The 19,336-nt window shown below is 42.8% G+C and overlaps 3 protein-coding genes across 4 annotated transcripts in view; 1 reads left to right on the forward strand and 2 right to left on the reverse strand.

Annotated features, from left to right (window-relative positions):
- Positions 1-3,769, reverse strand: part of STARD9 (StAR related lipid transfer domain containing 9) — a 106,860-nt gene extending 103,091 nt beyond the window's left edge. The window contains exon 1 of the mRNA XM_062576256.1: positions 3,723-3,769. Coding sequence (XP_062432240.1) covers positions 3,723-3,769 — 47 coding nt within the window. The remainder of the gene's footprint in view (positions 1-3,722) is intronic.
- Positions 3,770-4,830: 1,061 nt separating this feature from the next.
- HAUS2 (HAUS augmin like complex subunit 2) lies at positions 4,831-11,608 on the reverse strand. The gene is made up of 6 exons (XM_062576257.1): positions 11,327-11,608; positions 10,653-10,745; positions 9,091-9,160; positions 8,179-8,311; positions 7,426-7,534; positions 4,831-7,288 (listed from the first exon to the last, which is right to left on the reverse strand). Exons 1-6 carry the CDS (start codon positions 11,606-11,608, stop codon positions 7,139-7,141), a joined length of 837 nt encoding a protein of 278 aa, XP_062432241.1. The 3' UTR covers positions 4,831-7,138.
- A 124-nt stretch (positions 11,609-11,732) lies between these two features.
- On the forward strand, positions 11,733-17,587 carry LRRC57 (leucine rich repeat containing 57). 2 transcript variants are annotated; one of them, XM_062575922.1, is made up of 6 exons: positions 11,733-11,798; positions 12,567-12,743; positions 14,000-14,135; positions 15,273-15,541; positions 16,030-16,215; positions 16,819-17,587. In XM_062575922.1, the coding sequence occupies exons 2-6, from the start codon at positions 12,660-12,662 to the stop codon at positions 16,858-16,860; spliced, it is 717 nt and encodes a 238-aa protein (XP_062431906.1). In that variant the 5' UTR covers positions 11,733-11,798; positions 12,567-12,659; the 3' UTR covers positions 16,861-17,587. The 2 variants fall into 2 exon arrangements, with proteins under 2 accessions (XP_062431906.1, XP_062431907.1); XM_062575923.1 differs by lacking the exon at positions 11,733-11,798 and adding an exon at positions 13,417-13,519 and having other exon boundaries at positions 12,653-12,743.
- The last annotated feature ends 1,749 nt before the right edge of the window (positions 17,588-19,336 follow it).

Consider the following 19,336-nt stretch of genomic DNA (forward strand, 5'->3'; position numbering starts at 1 on the left):
ATTAAGATCTTCCCATTTGTAAATTTTAAAATGCAAAACCAAAGTTCATCTGCCATCGTGAACTGAATGAACAAAAACAATGAGCAAATAAAGTCTTTTAGGATAGTCCAGAAATGACCAACTAACTGATTCTAGCCTTTGCTCACAGCTTTTCAAATTTTGGAACTTTTAAAATGAAAGTTTACTATTTTTGTCTGGTAAATGTTAAAGTATCTTAACCCGATTAAACTGACAATTTTTTGCAGGAAGAGATCCTATGAGCTCTGTCGACACGAGTACCTGTTGCAGACTACCACGGCTTGTGTGCATGGAGGGAGTAAGAGGTGTACATGACCATGATAAGGAGGTAGTATATGAAACGGGAATTGAAAGAGGCCTTCATCTCCTTGGAAAGCTGTAATTCCTTCAATCTCTATACAGGTTACTTTAAGCATTCCTGTATTTGCCATTTGCCTAAGAACACTGGGCAGTTTTGGGCAAGGCTAGAAAGCAATGTCTCCGGTCAGAATGCTCAGAGAGAACATCCCATCACTTCTTTCATTAAAAAAAATAGTAATAATCCATCTTGAGAGCTTTTGCTGACCTCAGCTGTGGCAACACGGCACAGGGAGTAAACAGCTTATTGCCACAAGACTGGTCTCTGCATCCCCATCCCACCAGTTACACTGCCATAGGTTTAATCAGGAAAGGAACAGCGGGCAGACAGAAGTGGTGCGAAGTACCTCACACGGGAGGCGCTGCTGAGAGGCAGGATCACATCCCTGCCTCTCGAGTCCTTGCCCCTGCTTCCCCGACAGCTAAGCAACGCTCATTTTAATTGGCGTCCACAAGAGACCCGACTAAGACCACCACACTGCTGCACAGGCAGCCAACCGCTGCTGTAGGAGAAACAAATACGGCATAGGCTGCACGGAAAAACACATTGCCAAGTCAAACTTTGCAATGCTTTCAGCCTCTGCTCTGCAAGACTGAAACAAAAGGGTCCCGTGGTTTGAGTAATTTAGTATCATTCCAAGATGTCATTGAATGTTAATACTTAGCATGTTTGTATTGCTTTGTAATTCTGGAGAGAGTAATGACTATTTATTTAACCAGTTTCAAACAAATAATTAAAGCTAAGAACGACTGTAAAAATACAGAAAAAAATAAAATCAAAGAATGTCTCCAACACTAAAGCAACAGTAAGTAATGAAGGGCTAAGCTTAGCTTACTTCCATGCTACAGCGCTTCTTACAATATACCAGTCTCTATTAAAATGGGTTTTATTCAGAGCTGTGTTATAACCAGATTTACATTACCTGAACAACTGTTTTTTTAATGTAATTATGGATAGAACTTTTTAGAAGTCAGTTTTGAGTTAAAGCCAAAATATATTGAAAATTTCTAAATTACTTTCCACTTTTTCCTTTTCTATTATTTAAGACTAGTAATTTTTATTTTTTGTTTTATGCAGCGCTCACTGGTATCTTTTCTTGCTTGCAAATACCATTAAAATAGAACAATGATTTTGTTGACTGTTTAGCTGGTATGGAGTTTAAAATAAAAGTTACAAAAGCTTGAACAAAATCCATCAATAACTTAAACGTACAAAATACGTTACTGTATTCTAGCTAAATGATTAGACTTTTTTTTTTTTAAAGCTGCCCAATTCTTCAAGATCATAGAATCACAGAATCAGTAAGGTTCGAAGGGACCTTTGGAGATCATCTAGTCCAACTCCCCTGCTCAGCAGGGTCACCTAGAACATGCTAGACAGGGTTGCATCCAGGTGGGCCTTGAAGAGCTCCAGAGAAGGAGACTCCACAGCCTCTCTGGGCAACCTGGTCCAGTGCTCCGTCACTCTCACAGGGAAAAAATTCCCCCTCATGTTCAGGCAGAACTTCCTGTGCTTCAATTTCTGCCCATTGCCTGTTGTCCTGTCACACGGGACAACTGAAAAGAGTTTGTCCCCGTCCCCTTGACACCCTCCCTTCAGGTACTTGTACACATTGATCAGATCCCCCCCTCAGTCTTCTCTTCCCCAGGCTGAAGAGGCCCAGCTCTCGCAGCTGTTCCTCACAAGGCAGGTGCTCCAGCCCTCTGATCATCTTTGTAGCCCTATGCTGGTCTCTCTCCAATAGCTCCATGTCTCTCTTGAACTGGGGAGCCCAGAACTGGACACAGCACTCGAGATGAGGCCTCCCCAGGGCTGAGTAGAGAGGCAGGATCACCTCCCTTGAGCTGCTGGCAACACTCTTCCCAATACACCCCAGGATACCATTGGCCTTCTTGGCCACAAGGGCACATTGCTGGCTCATGGTCAACTTGTCATCCACCAGCACTCCCAGGTCCTTCTCTGCAGAGCTGCTCTCCAGAAGGTCAGCCCCCAGCTTGTCCTGGTGCCTAGGGTTATTCCTCCCTAGGTGCAGGACTCTGCACTTGCCCTTGTTGAACCTCAGGAGGTTCCTCTCCGCCCAGCTCTCCAGCCTGCCCAGCTCTCTCTGAATGGCAGCACAGCCCTCTGGTGTGTCAGCCACTCCTCCCAGCTTGGTAGCATCAGCAAACTTGCTGAGGAGGCACTCTGTCCCCTCAGCCAGGTCACTGATGGAGAAGTTGAACAGGATGGGACCCAGTACTAAGCCCTGGGGGACATCACTAGCCACAGGCCTCCAACTGGACTCCACGCCACTGATGATGACCCTCTGAGCTCTGCCTTTTAGCCAGTTCTCAGTCCACCTCACTGTCCACTCATCTAACCCACATTTCCTGAGCTTATCTAGGAGGATGTTATGGGAGACAGTGTCAAAAGCCTTGCTGAAGTCAAGGTACACAACGTCCACTGCTCTTCCCTCAGCTACCCAGCCAGTCACTCCATCGTAGAAGGCTCTCAGATTGGTTAAGCAGGATTTCCCCTTGGTGAATCCATGCTGGCTACTCCTGATCACCTTCTTTTCCTCCATATGTCTGGAGATGACATCCAGAATGAGCAGAAGGTGCAACTTATCTGCTGCTTGAAAGGGTTATTTATCACAGAAGTCAGCGCAGTCAGAAGACTACATGAGGGAGTCACGTTAAAAAGAAAGGCAGCAACACGCCAAAGCCCGGCCCCTGCAGAAAGAGCTCACAGCACTTCTCAAATCACTTCGGCTTTAAGTGCTATAGCATTTCTTTAACAGGAGGAGTAACTTATAAGGCACGGAAGTTTTCGCTGCTTGCTCGCTCCCGGCCTTTTCCTCCGCAGATCTCCAGCCCGCAAGGTGTACGCGTTACAGCAGGGCCGCGGCGCGTCCTCCTGTGTGCGGGAGCTGCCTTTCACCGCGTTAGCTGCTTTGCGGAGCCTTGCCGGAGACGAGCAAGCGGGGCAGGGGCAGAGCCGAGCGGCAACGCGAATATCCGGCTCCCGCGTCCGCTGGCAAACCCAGCGACGACGCAAGGGGAGATCGCCCCGGCTGGCGGCGCCGGCCTGCGCAGGGCGCTCGGGAACGCGGCGGCCGAGCGAGCAGCACCGGCAGCGATTTTTTTTTTGTTTGTTTGTTAAGACTTTCCAAGCTCCTCAGCGAGCCGGCAGGACCGATCCTGCCACTCCCGGTGCCGTATTTCAAGCTCTGCAGCTCCCGCTTTCTCCTCCTCGCCCCCGAGGAAGCCGCCCGCGGCGGCGGCGGCCCCGCCGGGGCGAGCTGCGCCCCTCCCCGCCCCGCCCGGCCCGGCCCCGGCCCCGGCCCCGGCCCCGCGTCCCGCCGCACCTTTTGCTCAGCGGCCGGACCCGCACGGCCACCTTCACGTTGGCCATGGCGCTCGGCTCACGCCCGGCAGCCCGGGCAGCAGCAGCAGCAGCAGCAGCGGCGGCCGCCGGCGCCCCGGCCCCGCATCGCGCCCCGGGCGCGGCGGCCCAGCGCCCGGGGAGGAGCCGCCCCGCCGCGCCCCGCTCCGCCCCGCCGGGGAGGGCCCGGCCCGGCTCGGCCCGGCCCGGCCCCCGGCGCGGCCCGCAGGCGGCGAGCGCCGCCCCCGCAGCCGGCGGGGACTCGGCGGCCGCGCAGCCGTCGGGCTTCCAGCCGCCAGCGACGCCCCTGCGCCGGCTTCCGCGGCAGCAGCGCGGCACTGCCCGTGGCGGCTGCCTGCGGGGTGCCCCGCGCAGCGCCGGCCGCCGGCAGTGCCGCGGACGAGCCGCCGCCGCGGAACTACCGCTGCTCGCGTAGCCCGAAGCGCCCCCGCTCACGTCTCTTCCTCCTGGCAGCGTGCAGCACTCCGGAGACCAGCGGGTCTGAAACGGCAAAGCACGCTGCCTTCAGCCAAAGCGACGGGAAGCCCAGGAAGGTCGAGTATCCCTTTCTAATGCTAAAGGGAAGCTAAGCATGCGACTGCTTTAAATTACTTTTAAAACTCCTGCAGGTTATATTTATTGTGTAAAATCAGCTTTTGAAACCTCCCGAGAACTTCTATTTTACTCAGTTTCAAGCTGTTGTATTGATAAGGATTGGGCACGTTGAATAAAATAAAATCACTGAAACTTGAAAAAAAATGGTTCAGAGTATTGTCTCTCTCGACCACCACCACCACCACTGCGGAGATATGAAAGCAGGCAGCGTTAGTCACCCCCACCCACAGGACAGCAGGCTCGGGACACAATTCCTGTTTGTTTCCTGCCAATGTTGTCACTCACTTTTTATGGACTTTTTCTGGGTTTGCATTTCAAAATACTAGAAGCTTTGTGCTAAGTTTCCTAATTAACATTGTATTTGCATTCTCAATTCCAGAAGTTTTCTTTCTTTCCTTTTTTTTTTTTTTTTTTTTTTTTAATAACGTGGTATAGGAATGCCTTTTCGTCCATTTTAAACAAGTTATACACACACATTACCATTTAATTATCCTGTTTATTTGTAGTTTAAGTATGAAGTTCTCCTCATTAAACTGTTTGCCTTAAGCTCCAGACACATTGAGTCTCAGTGAAAAAGACCTCACCAATACACAAAACTTCCAGTGTGACTATGGTATAGATCCTGCAGATTCAATGTTTTTCCCCAATTCATGACCCACAACAGCAATACTAGAATCACTGCTTCCTTCACTATTCTTACTCCTTTAATCATACTATAAAAATAAATTAGCATGGCAAATAATATTGGCCAAACTCTATTATCTCCCAAGTCAACTCTCCAATAATGAATGGCGTAAAGCAAACCAAAACAAAAAACCTTAACTCTTTGGATATGGCAAAAATATATATTTGTTAATTGTAAGTCCTTGAAACAGAAACAAACTAACTAAAAATGAACAAAATAACTAGAAATGTTTTCACTTTACTTCCAGAAGCATTAAATTACAACAGCTTTTATTTAGCCACCTAAAGCACTACTATAAAATAATCTGAGAGAGAGTGGTTAACCTTGTGATTGAGGTGCAGGACCATGATTCCAGAAGTCTGGGTTCTGTTGCTTTCTGTATCAAAGAATGTGCAAACATTTTTTAGTTTTTTAAAAAAACGTCACAGCTTCTCTGCAATTTTGTGGAAGATTTTCCTCTCCACATCCGCAATGACAGTCATACAAGACTTCAGATTCAAATCCTGCAATGATATATAACAGGTGTTCACAAAAAGGTCTCATCAAAATTTACAGGAGCCAAACTCCAGTTTATATTCTTAGAGCCTATCTACTAACATTTTACTTGCCTTAATCCAAGTCATTTCTAGCTTCTTTTCTCAACAGAAGCCAAGAGGAAAATCAGTTGCCCTTACATACTACAGTAGAGAACAGTTAGGCCTTGATGCCTTGACATCACAACCAAAAGAATGATACATTTTACAATGATTAGTAATAGCATTCTCAGTAAATTTCAAATATTTAAGGCAGACCAACTACAAGTAACTTGCATCACACTGTGCTCAACAAAGAATCAAGTATTTCTTCCTTAATTCTACTTTAAGTTTCTCATCTGTAAAATGCTGTGTGTGCAATGATGTACAGATGTGGACACATCTGTACACTATGATGTATGTACATATGTTCAGATGAACTACAGTGAAATCTCTGGGCTACTGAGCCACCTAGTGGTTACCTTCAAAAAACAAATGGGCTATTTTTTAAAACTAGAAATCAAGAAGTTGAGCATAAAAATTCAGAAGACAAAGGATCTGATCTATGCAGCAACAGAAAGGAATATATCTGCATCAGTTCCAGTCTGCCCGTGTCCTGAAGCTGTCAGTCTATCACCACTTGTCCACACCATGGCCAAGTATAAAACTTGATATCTCCCAATCAACCAGCTATCCTGGTTTATCGATATCCTGCCAGTGATGTTTTACAAATTAATCTTTTAATGACAGACAAGTTATTAAGGCTACAAACTGGAACAATCAACATTTTTGCTAAGTTGTCAGTCATACCTGTGGAACATGAGTTTTATTCTAAGGCAGGCATTGAAGATAGGACAAGCAATAGAAAAGGAGAGACTGAAGAATATATTTATTACTATCTGCATAGAAATGCAGATAACAAGTTAGCAGAAAATTTCCATAAATATATGACAGAGTCATCGCTCCTTCCTCTCCCCCCCGAACAGGGGCTTTTTCAAACAACCACATCATAGTTATAATACAGGCTAACTTAAAACTACTTAGATTCCTTGTTTCTACTGCTTCCAGTGCAGTCTTCCAGTTTCACTCATCGGTGGTAGTTGGAACTCTTAGGTTCCAGGCTGTTTCCATATCAACTTTGTATTGTTCTTTTAATTATTGGATTTCATAACAAAATATAAAGAATCTTAATAATCTAATGCATTTATTTAAGTTTTACTGTGACATATAAAATATAGCACTTACCAAACCAAATGTAGACCTTATAGCAAATGCATGACCAGTATCAAAAAAGCCCATTCATCGAAGATACAGGCTCTAAGACAACACCGCCTGACTATTTCAAAAAGGAACTCTCTGACGGTCTTCTCCCTAGTTTGTCTTTGCGTGAAGTATTGCTCATTGTCCAACTGCATTTATTTCTTTATAGCTGAGAACTGTTAACTGTTCCAATATCATCTAAGATCACAGAAATAACTAGCTATAAAGTCCCTGTTGGATTAAGGCAATCATATTGTAGTTTTCACAGAAGACTGTTAAAGGGTAGTTCTTTGAATGGCCATCCTATCTGCAGAGAGAAATGATTTGTCAGGTTAAAGAAAAGCTTAAGTCCAGTTCAACTGCGTTGTAGATGCTGTCAGAATGCACTCCTTTTTGCAGTTCCCTCCACTTCAGTATTTGCTCCGTCAGTTCCTCCAACTCTGTCACTAGCACCTCTGTTTTTGTCAAAGCAGTGTCCTGAAAAAGGAGAGAGATGCATTTCATCCCTGTGTATCCTGTCATACTAGCAAGACACAAAACTAACTGACGCAATCAAACAGCATCGAGTTCTTAATGCTAGAAGACACAGAAAGCTCAGTTGTTTTGCTACTCACCATACTCTTCACGACGCTGGGTATCTGAGGGATGCTTCTTACGGTCTGCAAATGGCTTTCAAGCTTCTCAATGAAAATCACAGCCTCTGCCAACAACTCTACTACATACCTGTAGTCAAGAATGAACCGGCCTACTCAAAAGCTGTGCAAAACAAAGAAAGATCTAACACTTTGCAGCTCTTATTACTTTCCCTGTGGGCTTTCTTAATCCTCTCCTGCAGTTTTATGAGTCCCTGAAGATCTAACTGATTTCTCAACTATTACAATTCTTCGATTATTCTCAGCAATAATTACACAGGAATTACAGAAGTAAACATACACTTCTTTAATAACCTCAACAAGAAAGACCGTATTTTTAAAACATACTATGCATCTATGAGAATCATCCACACGTGTTCTAAGCAAGTCACAGTAAAAGCAAGATGGCAAACATAACACTGCCTGCTTATGGAGAGGCATAATGAATCAAGCATTTAATACATCTCTAAAAACATAAAATATGAATCTTGTGAAATCTTCAGAAGACAAGACCAAATCACCCTATGCAAATATTCATTTAAAGACTTACCAATATCTTTCTATAAATGTAGCCAATGAGTGAACTATTCATTTTTAGCTGAGGTTCCATTAATTATTTTTATTTCTCCTTTTCTCAATGCAAAGATGAATGACAGCATGTAACTTTTATTGCCTCTGAGTTCAAATTTATTTGGATTCATGCCTACACAAAACAAGTATTTTCTATATACCTACTTGTGGAAAGGAGCCTCAATAGGCAGGTTCTCTTGACATCTGGGCTTCATTAACCTTTGTCTGAGAGTCCTTTTCTCTTTCAGCACTGCTTCCAAGTGTTTGTTCATATCTTGAAAGATCTGGCACTTTTTGCCTATAAAATAAAATTACAAAGTTGAAACTATTGGCCTGCTAAAAGGCTAGCAAAATTTATCCTGGAGAAAGGTACAAAGAAAAATTCTGATACACTGCACAAGACAGTTTACACTCAAGAAAGAGACAGAGTGACTTGTGTTAGATTGTACAAGACGCAACATGAGACTATATTTTGAAGAAAGCCATATCTACATTTTAGATATATAGCTTTGGTGTTTTAAATTATCTGTAGTTCTAAGTAAAATGTCTTTAAGGGAAGAAATCCACTTCTTAATCTGTATTACAGAACTGAAGTATTACAATTTATGTCAGTAGCATAACAAAGCATTAGCAAACTAAAGCATCCATCAAGTTGTAGTGGTATAAGCATGGGAGAAATACTGAAGAAATAAACCCATACACTGCTCCCAAATCACTAAGATGAAAATTCAAGCAGTCTAGGGACATTACAGATGAAGCAAAAATACACCTGTCAGGTTGCTGGAAAAGCAAAGCAGCAGCACACCGGCCGAGGGAAGCAAAATAGATTATACTGATGATCTCAGAATCCTGATGTTCAACTGACCGTGGGGACAAGAGGACACACACAATTACACACACACAGCTTCTACTATCACAGCAGAAGGTGCATGTTCCTTAGGGGCTAATTAAGCATCTGCCACCTCTAATAAACTACCCAATAATTTCTAGAAGTGTAAGGTACTTGGATGAAACATTAACCTGCTGATGAAGTCATTTAACATTTATGTTTTTTTTCTGATGTATAACAGCACTTACTTATGTAAAAAGGGTGAGCAATGTCTGCTGTCTCCTTCTCCAATTGTAGGATTTCTGTTTCCAATTTTTTCTACAACAGTAATAAAATCAAATGAAAATGTCTTTTTTTAATTAACAGACTGAGATACCAAGGGAGAGACCAAGGCACTTGTGTGTTGTTTTCACTGTTGAGGGTTTTTTTGGTCAAGAGAAAAAGACTTGTAAAAATCAGTTTGGTGATTTATTGGGAATTTGTGCTGGAAAAGACAGTTCAGGCAACTTATTCTTAAAATACGGAAGCTTTTATCACCCACAAAGCAGTTTCACTGTCTATATCGTGCAAAGAAAAACAGTAACAACAACAACAACAATAATAGAGGAAGTCTCCTCCTTCTGCTAGAAGTTATGTTTTGTTTGCTTGTTTTTTTTTAAGCCGAGGAATAAGCTATCTCACATGAACCTCTTAGCTTTAATTCTTTTCAGTGATAAACCGGTGCAAGAGCAGCAGATACCTTTCTGTGATTCATACTATTAACCAAAAAAGATGCTTCAGAAGGAGACCCCCCCCAAAAAAAATGTTCTTGCATTTCTGATCAAATGCAATAAGCAAGAAAAGTACCAAGAAAAAAAGAGTAAATTAAAGAGAGGCCTAAAGTGAATGTTACTGGAGGACAGATGAACAGAGCTGTGACATGACAGTAAAACCCGTTTAGAACTGCTGAGCAGGTGTTTCCCCTTCCTGTGTGCTTTTATAAGACAAGAAAAATAATAAGCTGCTCAGAAAAACACAACTATAAGGAATGGCTGAAAAAGTTGTGATTCTTCAGGCTAGACAGGAAGAGACTGAGGAAAAAACAGAAGAGGATAACATCAGTCTTTTAGGATACACAGGGAACAATTGCTTTCCTTCATCACTGGCAGAGTCTCTTCCGTGCATGAAAACCTCCAGGAAAGGAGCTTACATAGCCATGCTACTCACTGCTGAAAACTGTTCCTTCTGACAGTAGAACAGGATGATGCCAGCTGTCTAGCCTGTTCTCCAAAAAAGTAAATGGGCAATTTGTCACACCGCTTTGCAGTAAGGCTTTGTAGCTGCTGGAGCCTGAATGGTATAAATTAATAGGCACAGTTTTCACACTACCCAGCAAATGCTCAGGATACATCGTCATAAAATATAGCCCAACAGCTAACGAAGACAGTAGGAAATGACTGAGATTAGCTCTTGCTAACAAAGTTGCCTATAAGTTCAGTTCAGTTCAGTTGCCTATAAAGAAACACCTTTTTCTGCAAAGTCAGTTACAAACTCTTATTTGTTTCTCAGTTTCTTCAGAAAGCTTTAAAAGTCCCATTGCGGCCAAAGACGCAAACTGCTGTCTTTTCAATTATGCTGAAAACTTTTATTTTATTATTTTGTTCTTTTCTTTGTAACAACTCAGTCCATGGGGAAAAATTGCCAACTATTAAACAATTAACTGTTAAAAATGTGAAGCAATTGCATATTTTATAGGTCACCTCATCTGGTGACACATACTACCTCAATGTATGAGGTGCTGAAAATGTACGAACAACAGTAGAGGCTGTACCTGATTGATTTCAGCTTGAATGTTTGCGATTTGCTCCATCTCTGAGAACTTCACAAAGCATGGGGCTTTTGTAGAGGTTAAATCCAAAGTCTCCTGTGAAAGGAAAACAGTAGGGAAAAGTGCAGACAGCAGCAAGAAGGTATTGGGCAAAATCTCAAGATTTATCAGCAACTTGAGACTATTTAAAGCCAATCAATTTCACTAAGCAATATATTAATTTTTTTCAGAGCATCTCATAAAATATATGCACTAGCCTGGGGAAATAAACGTGAGTAAAACCAAAACTGCATGGAAGACTTTCAGAGCACTCTGAGAGGCTTTTGCATGTCACCAGAATGCAGAGAGAGCACCAAAAGACTCGTGCAACCCAGAAAAGCATAGCCTCAAAGGCACAGTTATTCCCGATAATACCACTATCCAAAATGCAGCGAGGTCCAGCATTAAAAGGAAAACCTTTTACATTGAAAAGCACTGAAGAGCAAGTGCCTGAGGGAGCAGTACAAAGGAAGCGCAAACTTCGACTCCGCACCGAGCCCAAGCCTCTCCAAAGCGCGGCTGCAGCTGGATTTCAGTCACTCTTTCCCCTGTTGTCCCCGGGGCCCCGCGTTTCCCCTGTTTCCCGCTCCGAGGGGCTGGTGCTTTGGGCAATCGCGCCGCCCGGGCCCTGCCCGTACCTGGCTCACGGCGCCCGCCGCCAGGCACCGCGCCAGCACGGCCGCCGCCGCCGTGGGCCCCCGCGCGTCCCAGGCGCTGGGGGAGGCCGTAGCGGCCGCGGCCTCCAGGCTCCGGCGCCGCGGGAGCGCCAGGGCCGAGCGCGCCTGCGACGGCGCCGCCCGCGCGACGGCGCCGCCGGCCGCTGTTGCTGCGGTCAGGGCAGGGGCGCAACGCGCCGCCGCGTCGGGCGCCCGGGAAGCCCGAGCCGCGGGCAGCTTGTGCGCCCTCGGCCTCTGCGCCATGTTGGGAGTGGCGGGGACGGCGGCCGGCGAGCTTCCGCTTCCGCTTTCGGGGGCGGCCCGGCGGCGCGGCGCGGCGGGGCGGGCGCTGCCGGGTGGCGCCGCCGCCTGCGGGCCGGGGCCGGGGCCGGGGCCGGGGCCGGGGCCGGGGCCGCGCCGGGCAGCGCCGGGCAGCGCCGCGGCGTCTCTGCAGGTGGGCGCGGAGCCGGGAAGGCGGGAGGGAGCCGCCCGCCCGCCGGCGTCGGTGCGGCTGGGCCGAGGCGGGCGCGGCAGTCGCGGGCGGCCGGGGCGGGCCGGGGGCCGCGGCCCGGCCCGGCCCGGCGCGGCGCCCCCGGGGTCCCGTTGGCTGCCTTTCGGCCTTCGCGGCAGGGAGCGCTTGTTGCCTCGGGCCGCTGGCGTTCCCTGTGTCCCGGCTGCCCGCTGCGGACCTGGCGGGCGCTAATCCCTTGGGCTGCAGCTCAGCGCGGTTTGTTCTGGGGATTAAACTGCAGGAGCGGCAGGCGCCGGATATCTGCGTCTCGAATCAGAGCGGAGGAGTCAAGTGTCCCCCCCTCTCCCCCCCCCCCCCCAAAAAAAAAAAAAAAGCAAAAAAAAGTATAGTATTAAAAGTATAGTATTAAAAGTATAGTATTAAAAGCTCTGTGCTTATGGACTCATTCAGGTAATTTAGAGGGTCCGTGATTGCCTTGTGCTACTGGTCTGTGAAAGGGGAGAAACAGAGAAAGTCTGCAGTTTTCCCCTTAGCTTTAATGATAATTTGTTGCATTAATTCAGTATCCAGATTGCTATAATGAAGGCATCTTAATAGGCTAGATTAATCTGAGTAAATTTTAGACTTCGGTTATTTGGGAGATGAAAATGCATTACTGAAACATTGCATACGCTGTTCGGTACGTCTAGGTGCTCATAATATTGAAGACGCTGCATGCAAAATTACTCTTTACATCTACTTTTATAACAGAATTTGGACTGCTGTCATCCAGTGCAGAATAACTGAGAGAGCGTGGCTGAGACTGTTGATCAAATTCTGTATACTTGACAAAGAACTGTCAGGATGGGAAATAGTGCATTGAAAGCCCACTTGGAGACAGCACAGAAAACTGGTGTTTTTCAGCTAACAGGAAAGGGACTTACAGAGGTAATAGAACTGTGGTGTAAACGTGGCTGTTTGTGTACGTTACTGACGCTTTTGGAGAAGGATCCCCATCTCATTCTTATGATGTGCTGTATGCATGCATTTCTTATAAATGTCTCTGTTTCCAGCAATTTATGGTCTCCTTTTTGCAGATCAGATTTTTGCTTGCCCTGTCTTCTAACTGAGGATTTGTCTGTAATGACATCTGCTTGCTTCCGTTCTTATGCTTTAGTATGAATTTCTGCTCAAGAAGTATGCTTGTTAGTTACTATGCTTTTGTTGTGCTTTTTAAAAATGGCTCAACTCAGAAAATTGTAAATAGACTGGAAAAAGAAGTAATTTTTTTTTAGCTGTATTGTTACTTAGAAAGATACTCCACAATTTGTGGCATTACAGGATTTACAGTTTGTGGCATTTAAATACCTATGCTGTGTTTAATCATAGTCATATGGATAGTCTACACAAGCTGTTCATATGGCTGCAAGTATCCAAGTTTAAAGATATGGGAAATTGCCTTGACTTTGACTCAATCATAGAAAAATGCGAAATTTACTGGACCTGAAGGTCTAGTAGCAATTCAAAGGATAGCCAAAATAGCTCAAATGCAATTCCATGCTTTTTCTAAAGTATCTCTTTCCAGTAGTCTGCCTTCTCCCTTTTTTTTTTCCTCTGCCAGACTAAGGGAGAATCAAACCCACTGATCTGTTGACTAGGACTTGCTGATGATCATTGTCAAAATTTTTTTTTGGGCAAATCAATATGAAATGCAGATTACAGAGGTAAGATTTGGAGGTTCATGGAGTAGGCGAGTTAGTAGACAAGAATTAGGGAAGTGGTTTACATAATTATTTAAAAAGGGAAAATTGGAAGACTTTTCTCCCAATCCTACTGTGCTAAAACATAGGGAAGTAGTTAGCTAGCTGTAGAGGATTTTAATAGGCATGTTTAAGAGTAACACACAGGAGAACTAAAACATGTATACTTTCTTTTCCCTTTTTAATTTAAATTCTTTGGAGTAAAAGCTACTCTTCCTAGATGTTACACTCTCCCCCTTATATTTCTTTTTCTTCTATTTCACCATTAATAATTGGATGAAAAATGTCTTTTTAAAATATGTATTTGTTGACTTAATTGCATACTGTGATGATTGGACATTGGGTAGGCCAATTCATATATCAGTTGAAATTTTGGAGCTGTGTGCCTTGAACATTTGAAGTTGTGGCAACTATTTTAATGCAGTATCTTTTTCCCTCCACTAGTTTCCTGAAGATCTGCAGAAGTTAACAAGCAACCTAAGGACAATAGACTTGTCAAACAATAAAATGGAGATCTTACCGCCACTGATAGGAAAATTTTCCTTTCTGAAGAGCCTTGTTCTAAACAACAACAAACTGAGTATGCCTGCTAATTAATATCTCCAGAGGTTTTAAAAATAATAAGATGACTTTTCTGATCAGAAACTAAATTTAGTGATTTAACTATCACTGGAAGTAAATGGGAATTTTAGTCACCTAAGCTGAAATCTTTGGAATTCATGTACGGGGGGAAAACAAACAAACCAACCTTGAATTCTTCAGCACTAGTTGCCAACTTAGTTATATTATCAATTTTATAATGACATGTAAGTACTTAAAACCATATGGTTTCTGTGCTGTGACTTGTCTGCTCTGGAAGTTTAACAGCTTCAGATGGTTTAGTCCTTGCACAGAAAACAGGTAATGAAAATGATCTGTAGAAAAGTATTGCTGTCCATTCAGTGGTCTTACTGTTTGTATTGTGCATGTCCTTTGGAAGTTCAGTGAAATTCAGGAAACCATGAGCTCCGAGAGATGCTGTCTTTTGGATGACTAATAAAATTTTTGCCGCTGTATTAGGTTTGAGGTTGAGCTGAAGAAACTGACTGTATTTTTGTGTGTATAATTGTGCACAATGTGCTTTTTCTTTCCTTTTTAACAAACATGATTTATAAACCTTTTTGTTTCTGTAGTGCAGTTCAGGAGAGCTACAGGTTATAAAAGAGTGTAGACAGAATGAGGGTTGAATGAACCCTAGCAGACTGTACCCAGTGAGGCTTATCTGCTGGTATGATATGGTATGAATTATCTGAGAACTTAATTTTGAGTAAGTTGAATAGTAACTTTGAAGGGCTGCAACAAACATCTGAAGCTGTGAACTGAATGATAACTTAAAATGTTATGGGATACATTGGCGAAGCGGTTAGTAAAGAACGTAACTGATAGTCTAAAATCCTCTCAGGTCAGAGTAGTGCTTTCAGCCTGTAGTTTGAAGGCCCACCCTGTCTGTGGATCTAACGTATTTATGGAACATGGTTAAAAAGCAGCTATTATCAGTGGGTTTAAGTTTGGTGTGCAGGAACCTTTGCCTTCATTGAAAAACCTAGAGCGTTTCTGTGAGAAATTACTGTCCTGTAACGCTGTATTTTCCATGCAGAAGCTTATTTCACTTAAATGGATACAAATGTTTACTGTTCTTTGTATAGGTAATTTCTTTTATTCTGTGATTTATTTCTAGCTGCTTTACCTGAAGAGCTGTGTAAACTGAAAAAACTGGAAACACTGCACTTGAATGGCAATCACTTGAGGCAGCTACCGGCTGCGTTTGGACAACTTTCGGCTCTCAAAACCCTCAGCCTTTCTGGAAACCAACTTCGGACTGTGCCCACACAACTGTGTGCTCTTCGTCACTTGGATGTGGTAGATCTTTCCAAAAACCAGATCCAAAATGTGCCTGACACTGTGGGAGAATTGCAGGCTATTGAACTCAATTTGAATCAGAACCAGGTCTGGTAACTAAGATGTTATAGGCATGTGGATTTAGGACATGATTGTTTGTCTTGGAGTTAGTATGTCCACAGAAGTTAAGCTGAGGCCATCAAAACTTTATAGGTAGAAGAAACATCTCTTGGATGCAACAGAAATGGGAAAATCACTACTAAATTTGTATACTATGATATCTTCAACTGCCTGATTTGACTATCAGGTTCCTACTCAACAACTGTTTAAATTATTTTTTTTATAGTTAAATTCAGGATTTATCAGTTAAACAGATATGTAGGTTGCCTGACATCATGGAAGAACAAAAAAAAAGTTACTTCCTTTTTTTGACCGTTGTTATCTATGTATTATTGTCATTAAGTAGTTACTGTTAATGTAGCTGATATTCACAGAACAATAATTGTTCCACATTAGTCTGAAACACACCCCACTTTAAATAATCACGGATCACTAACACTAATCCTATTTCACCTTTGTACTTTGATTTGTATCAGATATCCCAGATCTCAGTGCAGATCTCCCACTGTCCACGGCTCAAAGTCTTGCGTTTAGAAGAAAACTGTCTAGAACTCAGCATGCTTCCTCAGAGTATCCTCAGTGATTCTCAGATCTCACTGCTAGCAGTAGAAGGCAATCTCTTTGAAATCAAGAAACTCAGAGAACTGGAGGGTTACGACAAGGTTCGTGTAATTTTTATTTTTCTTTTACAAAGAAGCCTCTTGTAAACTCCCTACCTAGTACCTTTTTGGAATACTAAGAGAGCAGCTATGCTGGTGAACAAAGGAATATTCTACTGGTGTTGTCAGTAGTACTGGATTCTTAACTATACTCTGAAAAGAACTTCAAGAATTCTTTAAAGATTAACTTTCTTATAGGATTCAGGATCAGTGTTCTTCCAGCAGCATCTTATGAGGGGTAGATAATGACGACGGGTAGGTGTGAAAGTAGTAAATCCCTTGACAGAACAGAAAAGCAGGATAAAAAGAAATAATGTATGTTTTCTATCACACTGCAGTGTTCGCTTTTTTGTTTATTTTATTTCACCCTTACCACTTCAGGTGAGCAGTGTGAGGATTTTCAGGAATAGCAATCTAAATTAAAGCAATTTGCTTTAAGACAAGTCTTTTTTCTTTTTAATTAAAGCTCTAATGGTTGTATCTGCCAAACAGTCAATAATGCTTTAGATGTAGAGCACTTCTGACTCTGAGAGCAGAAGGTTAGCTGCTTGCAGTAGTAATGAATTTTGCGTTAACTTCCGAGTTTTAAAACTTTTTCTTTTACAGTACATGGAGCGGTTTACAGCTACAAAGAAGAAGTTTGCCTGATCGTTATTATGAGCCTGTGTATCCCTGGAAAGAAGAGTTAGTGACTGAAGCGCCTGCTTCAGAGACTTAAACCAAGACCAATGAAGGAGATGGATCATACTGTCCTCTCTACATAGTCTGCTAAGCTAAGGCAACATCAAATAAACTTGAAGTAGAGAACATAGGTATTGAACTGATGAACCTGCCCAGGGGCTGGTTTAGATTTCTTACCATTATAGCTTTTAACACACTACTCATTCTCCTTTGTCAGAACTCTAACCAAAAAGAAAAGAAAAAAAAAAAAAAGAGAGAATGAGTGTTTTGAAGTTGCCAGCTCCTCTTTGTGAGGAAGCTTATTGCTTTGTAAGAGGATTACTTCTGGAAACATTTTTTCTATGCTAGTGCACTGAAGTTCTGCTACCAAAGCAGATCCAAAACGTTGTCATATGTCTTGCTGTCAGCACGTTACAGAGAAGAGCTTTCAAAGATGTTATAGTTCTTAACCTGTGTAAGACTTTATGAAGCACAAATAGTTATGGCTGTTTCATTAACTGCTTCTAGTAAACAAATCATGTTTTTAGCATCCATCATTATTCACACTGTACTTTACAGGCTTTCTTTCCCCATAAGCAAGAATTGCACTACAACCCCCCTTCTGCCTGAACTGTATCTAATAAAAAATAGGTTTCACCTTCACTGTATTCCATAAAAATGTATTTTGCTGGAGAAGATAAAATCATTGCACTGATTCTGTGTACAGAGTTATGCTGGAAGTCTTAGTCATCACCTTACTGCTGCTGCCTTATTACCAAAAGCACCCAGCAAGAGCTAAAGTGTATGCAATTATGTAATAAGTACTGAAAAGGAAAATGCTGCTTTGTTTTGCAAGACAACTAGTGGAATATTTTAAGAACACAACCTGAATGTCACCATCACTGCAAGGCCCTGCAGTTACTGAAAATGCTCAGCTTTGTACTAATACACTCCACAGGTTACGGCATGTAGAAATGTGTCAGTGACTAGGTTAAGGCCCCAGACTTATTTAAAGGTCAGCTTATTCCACTTGATACCTAAATTGTTTGAAATATTTTTTCTCTCCACAGAATTGCCATCCATGAGACATCATTCACAGAACAAGGCCCCTTATTTATTTTCCATTTGCACAAAAAGCGAACAACTCACCAACTCAGACAAGTACAAAGAGGGGTCTATAGTTAGTATGTATGCATTTTGCAGTAGTGTTGTGATCTTTATAACAAAATGTGCTCAGACATGTTTTCCACCACCCCTCAATTTTTTCTGATACCCATTTATCAGAAATCCATCTATTCAACATAAATAAGAAAATATGGTAGAATAGGTTAAGGAAAAATCAGCAACAAGAGTTAGAAAACAATTCAGTTAACACTGCTATTAAAGGAGGGGTGGGGAAAGTGCCTCTGCTTCTGGAAGCATTTAAGATAGTAAGTCAGCTCCTCTCATTTATGTAGTCATTAGTACATACAGAAACCTTTCAGTTACTTATTAGCAGGCTCCTTCAATACCTTGCAGCTACAGCAGCTACCAAAACTTTTGGAAAACAAGGGAAAAAAAAAACTATGTAAGATACTGAATGGCTTCGAGTATGTCCCAGAACAGACTGGCTGACAGCCTCACACCTTTTTGGTCATAGTAGTCAGTAACTATGTTCAACTCCATCCAGCAGAACACTATTCAAGTACATTTCTACACTGCAATTAGTCTATTGTTATAGGAGTTTCAGTTTTCCTTCCTCCCAACACACACTGTGCTTGGCTCCCTACAGCCAATAAGTGTTCAACAGTTTTATTTCCATGTCAAATTGTACTTGGAACTTTTTCTACCTCAGTAATTCCCAAACTAAAAAGTTCCCTAATTAACATAATCCATTCATGTATTTTATTTCAGACCTATTTCACTTACTCTCTCAATTGCTTTAGGATGCACTTGTCATTTGAAAAAGTGTTTGAAAAAACGACATTTTGATTGTGCATTGCTGTTTTAAGTGCAAAGGTTAACGGCATTGCAAGTCACTGCATGATGTAAACAAACAGTACCACAATACAGCCTCCACAGAGAAAACCAGACAAATATTGTGCAGGTTATTGCACAAACCACATGTGCTAAAGTTAATACTATAGCTACCTCTGTTAAAGGGCTTAACCCATTTTTCTAAGAGTAAGTTAGCTTCAACTTAACAACTATCACAGTGCAAGCATGCCCATGGGATTACATACTGCATGCTGAAAATAATCAAGTACTCATGCTGTCCCTAATTCTTTCCTAGTTATTGGTAGGAACAGACTAGGCTGCCACACAGTAGTATGAGAAGTGCTTCTTCCAAGTCATTCCTAGATTTCACTGTTCTCTAGTGGCTCAAACTGGTACAAGTCAATGCTCCAGTCTCTGCATCCCTCCACTTCTCACCCCAAGAGCATTCTAGGAACCTGATACTTTAGTATCTGAGAAAATACAATTC

This window comes from Rhea pennata, chromosome 5 (assembly GCF_028389875.1).
Source record: "Rhea pennata isolate bPtePen1 chromosome 5, bPtePen1.pri, whole genome shotgun sequence".
Lineage (NCBI taxonomy): Eukaryota > Metazoa > Chordata > Aves > Rheiformes > Rheidae > Rhea > Rhea pennata.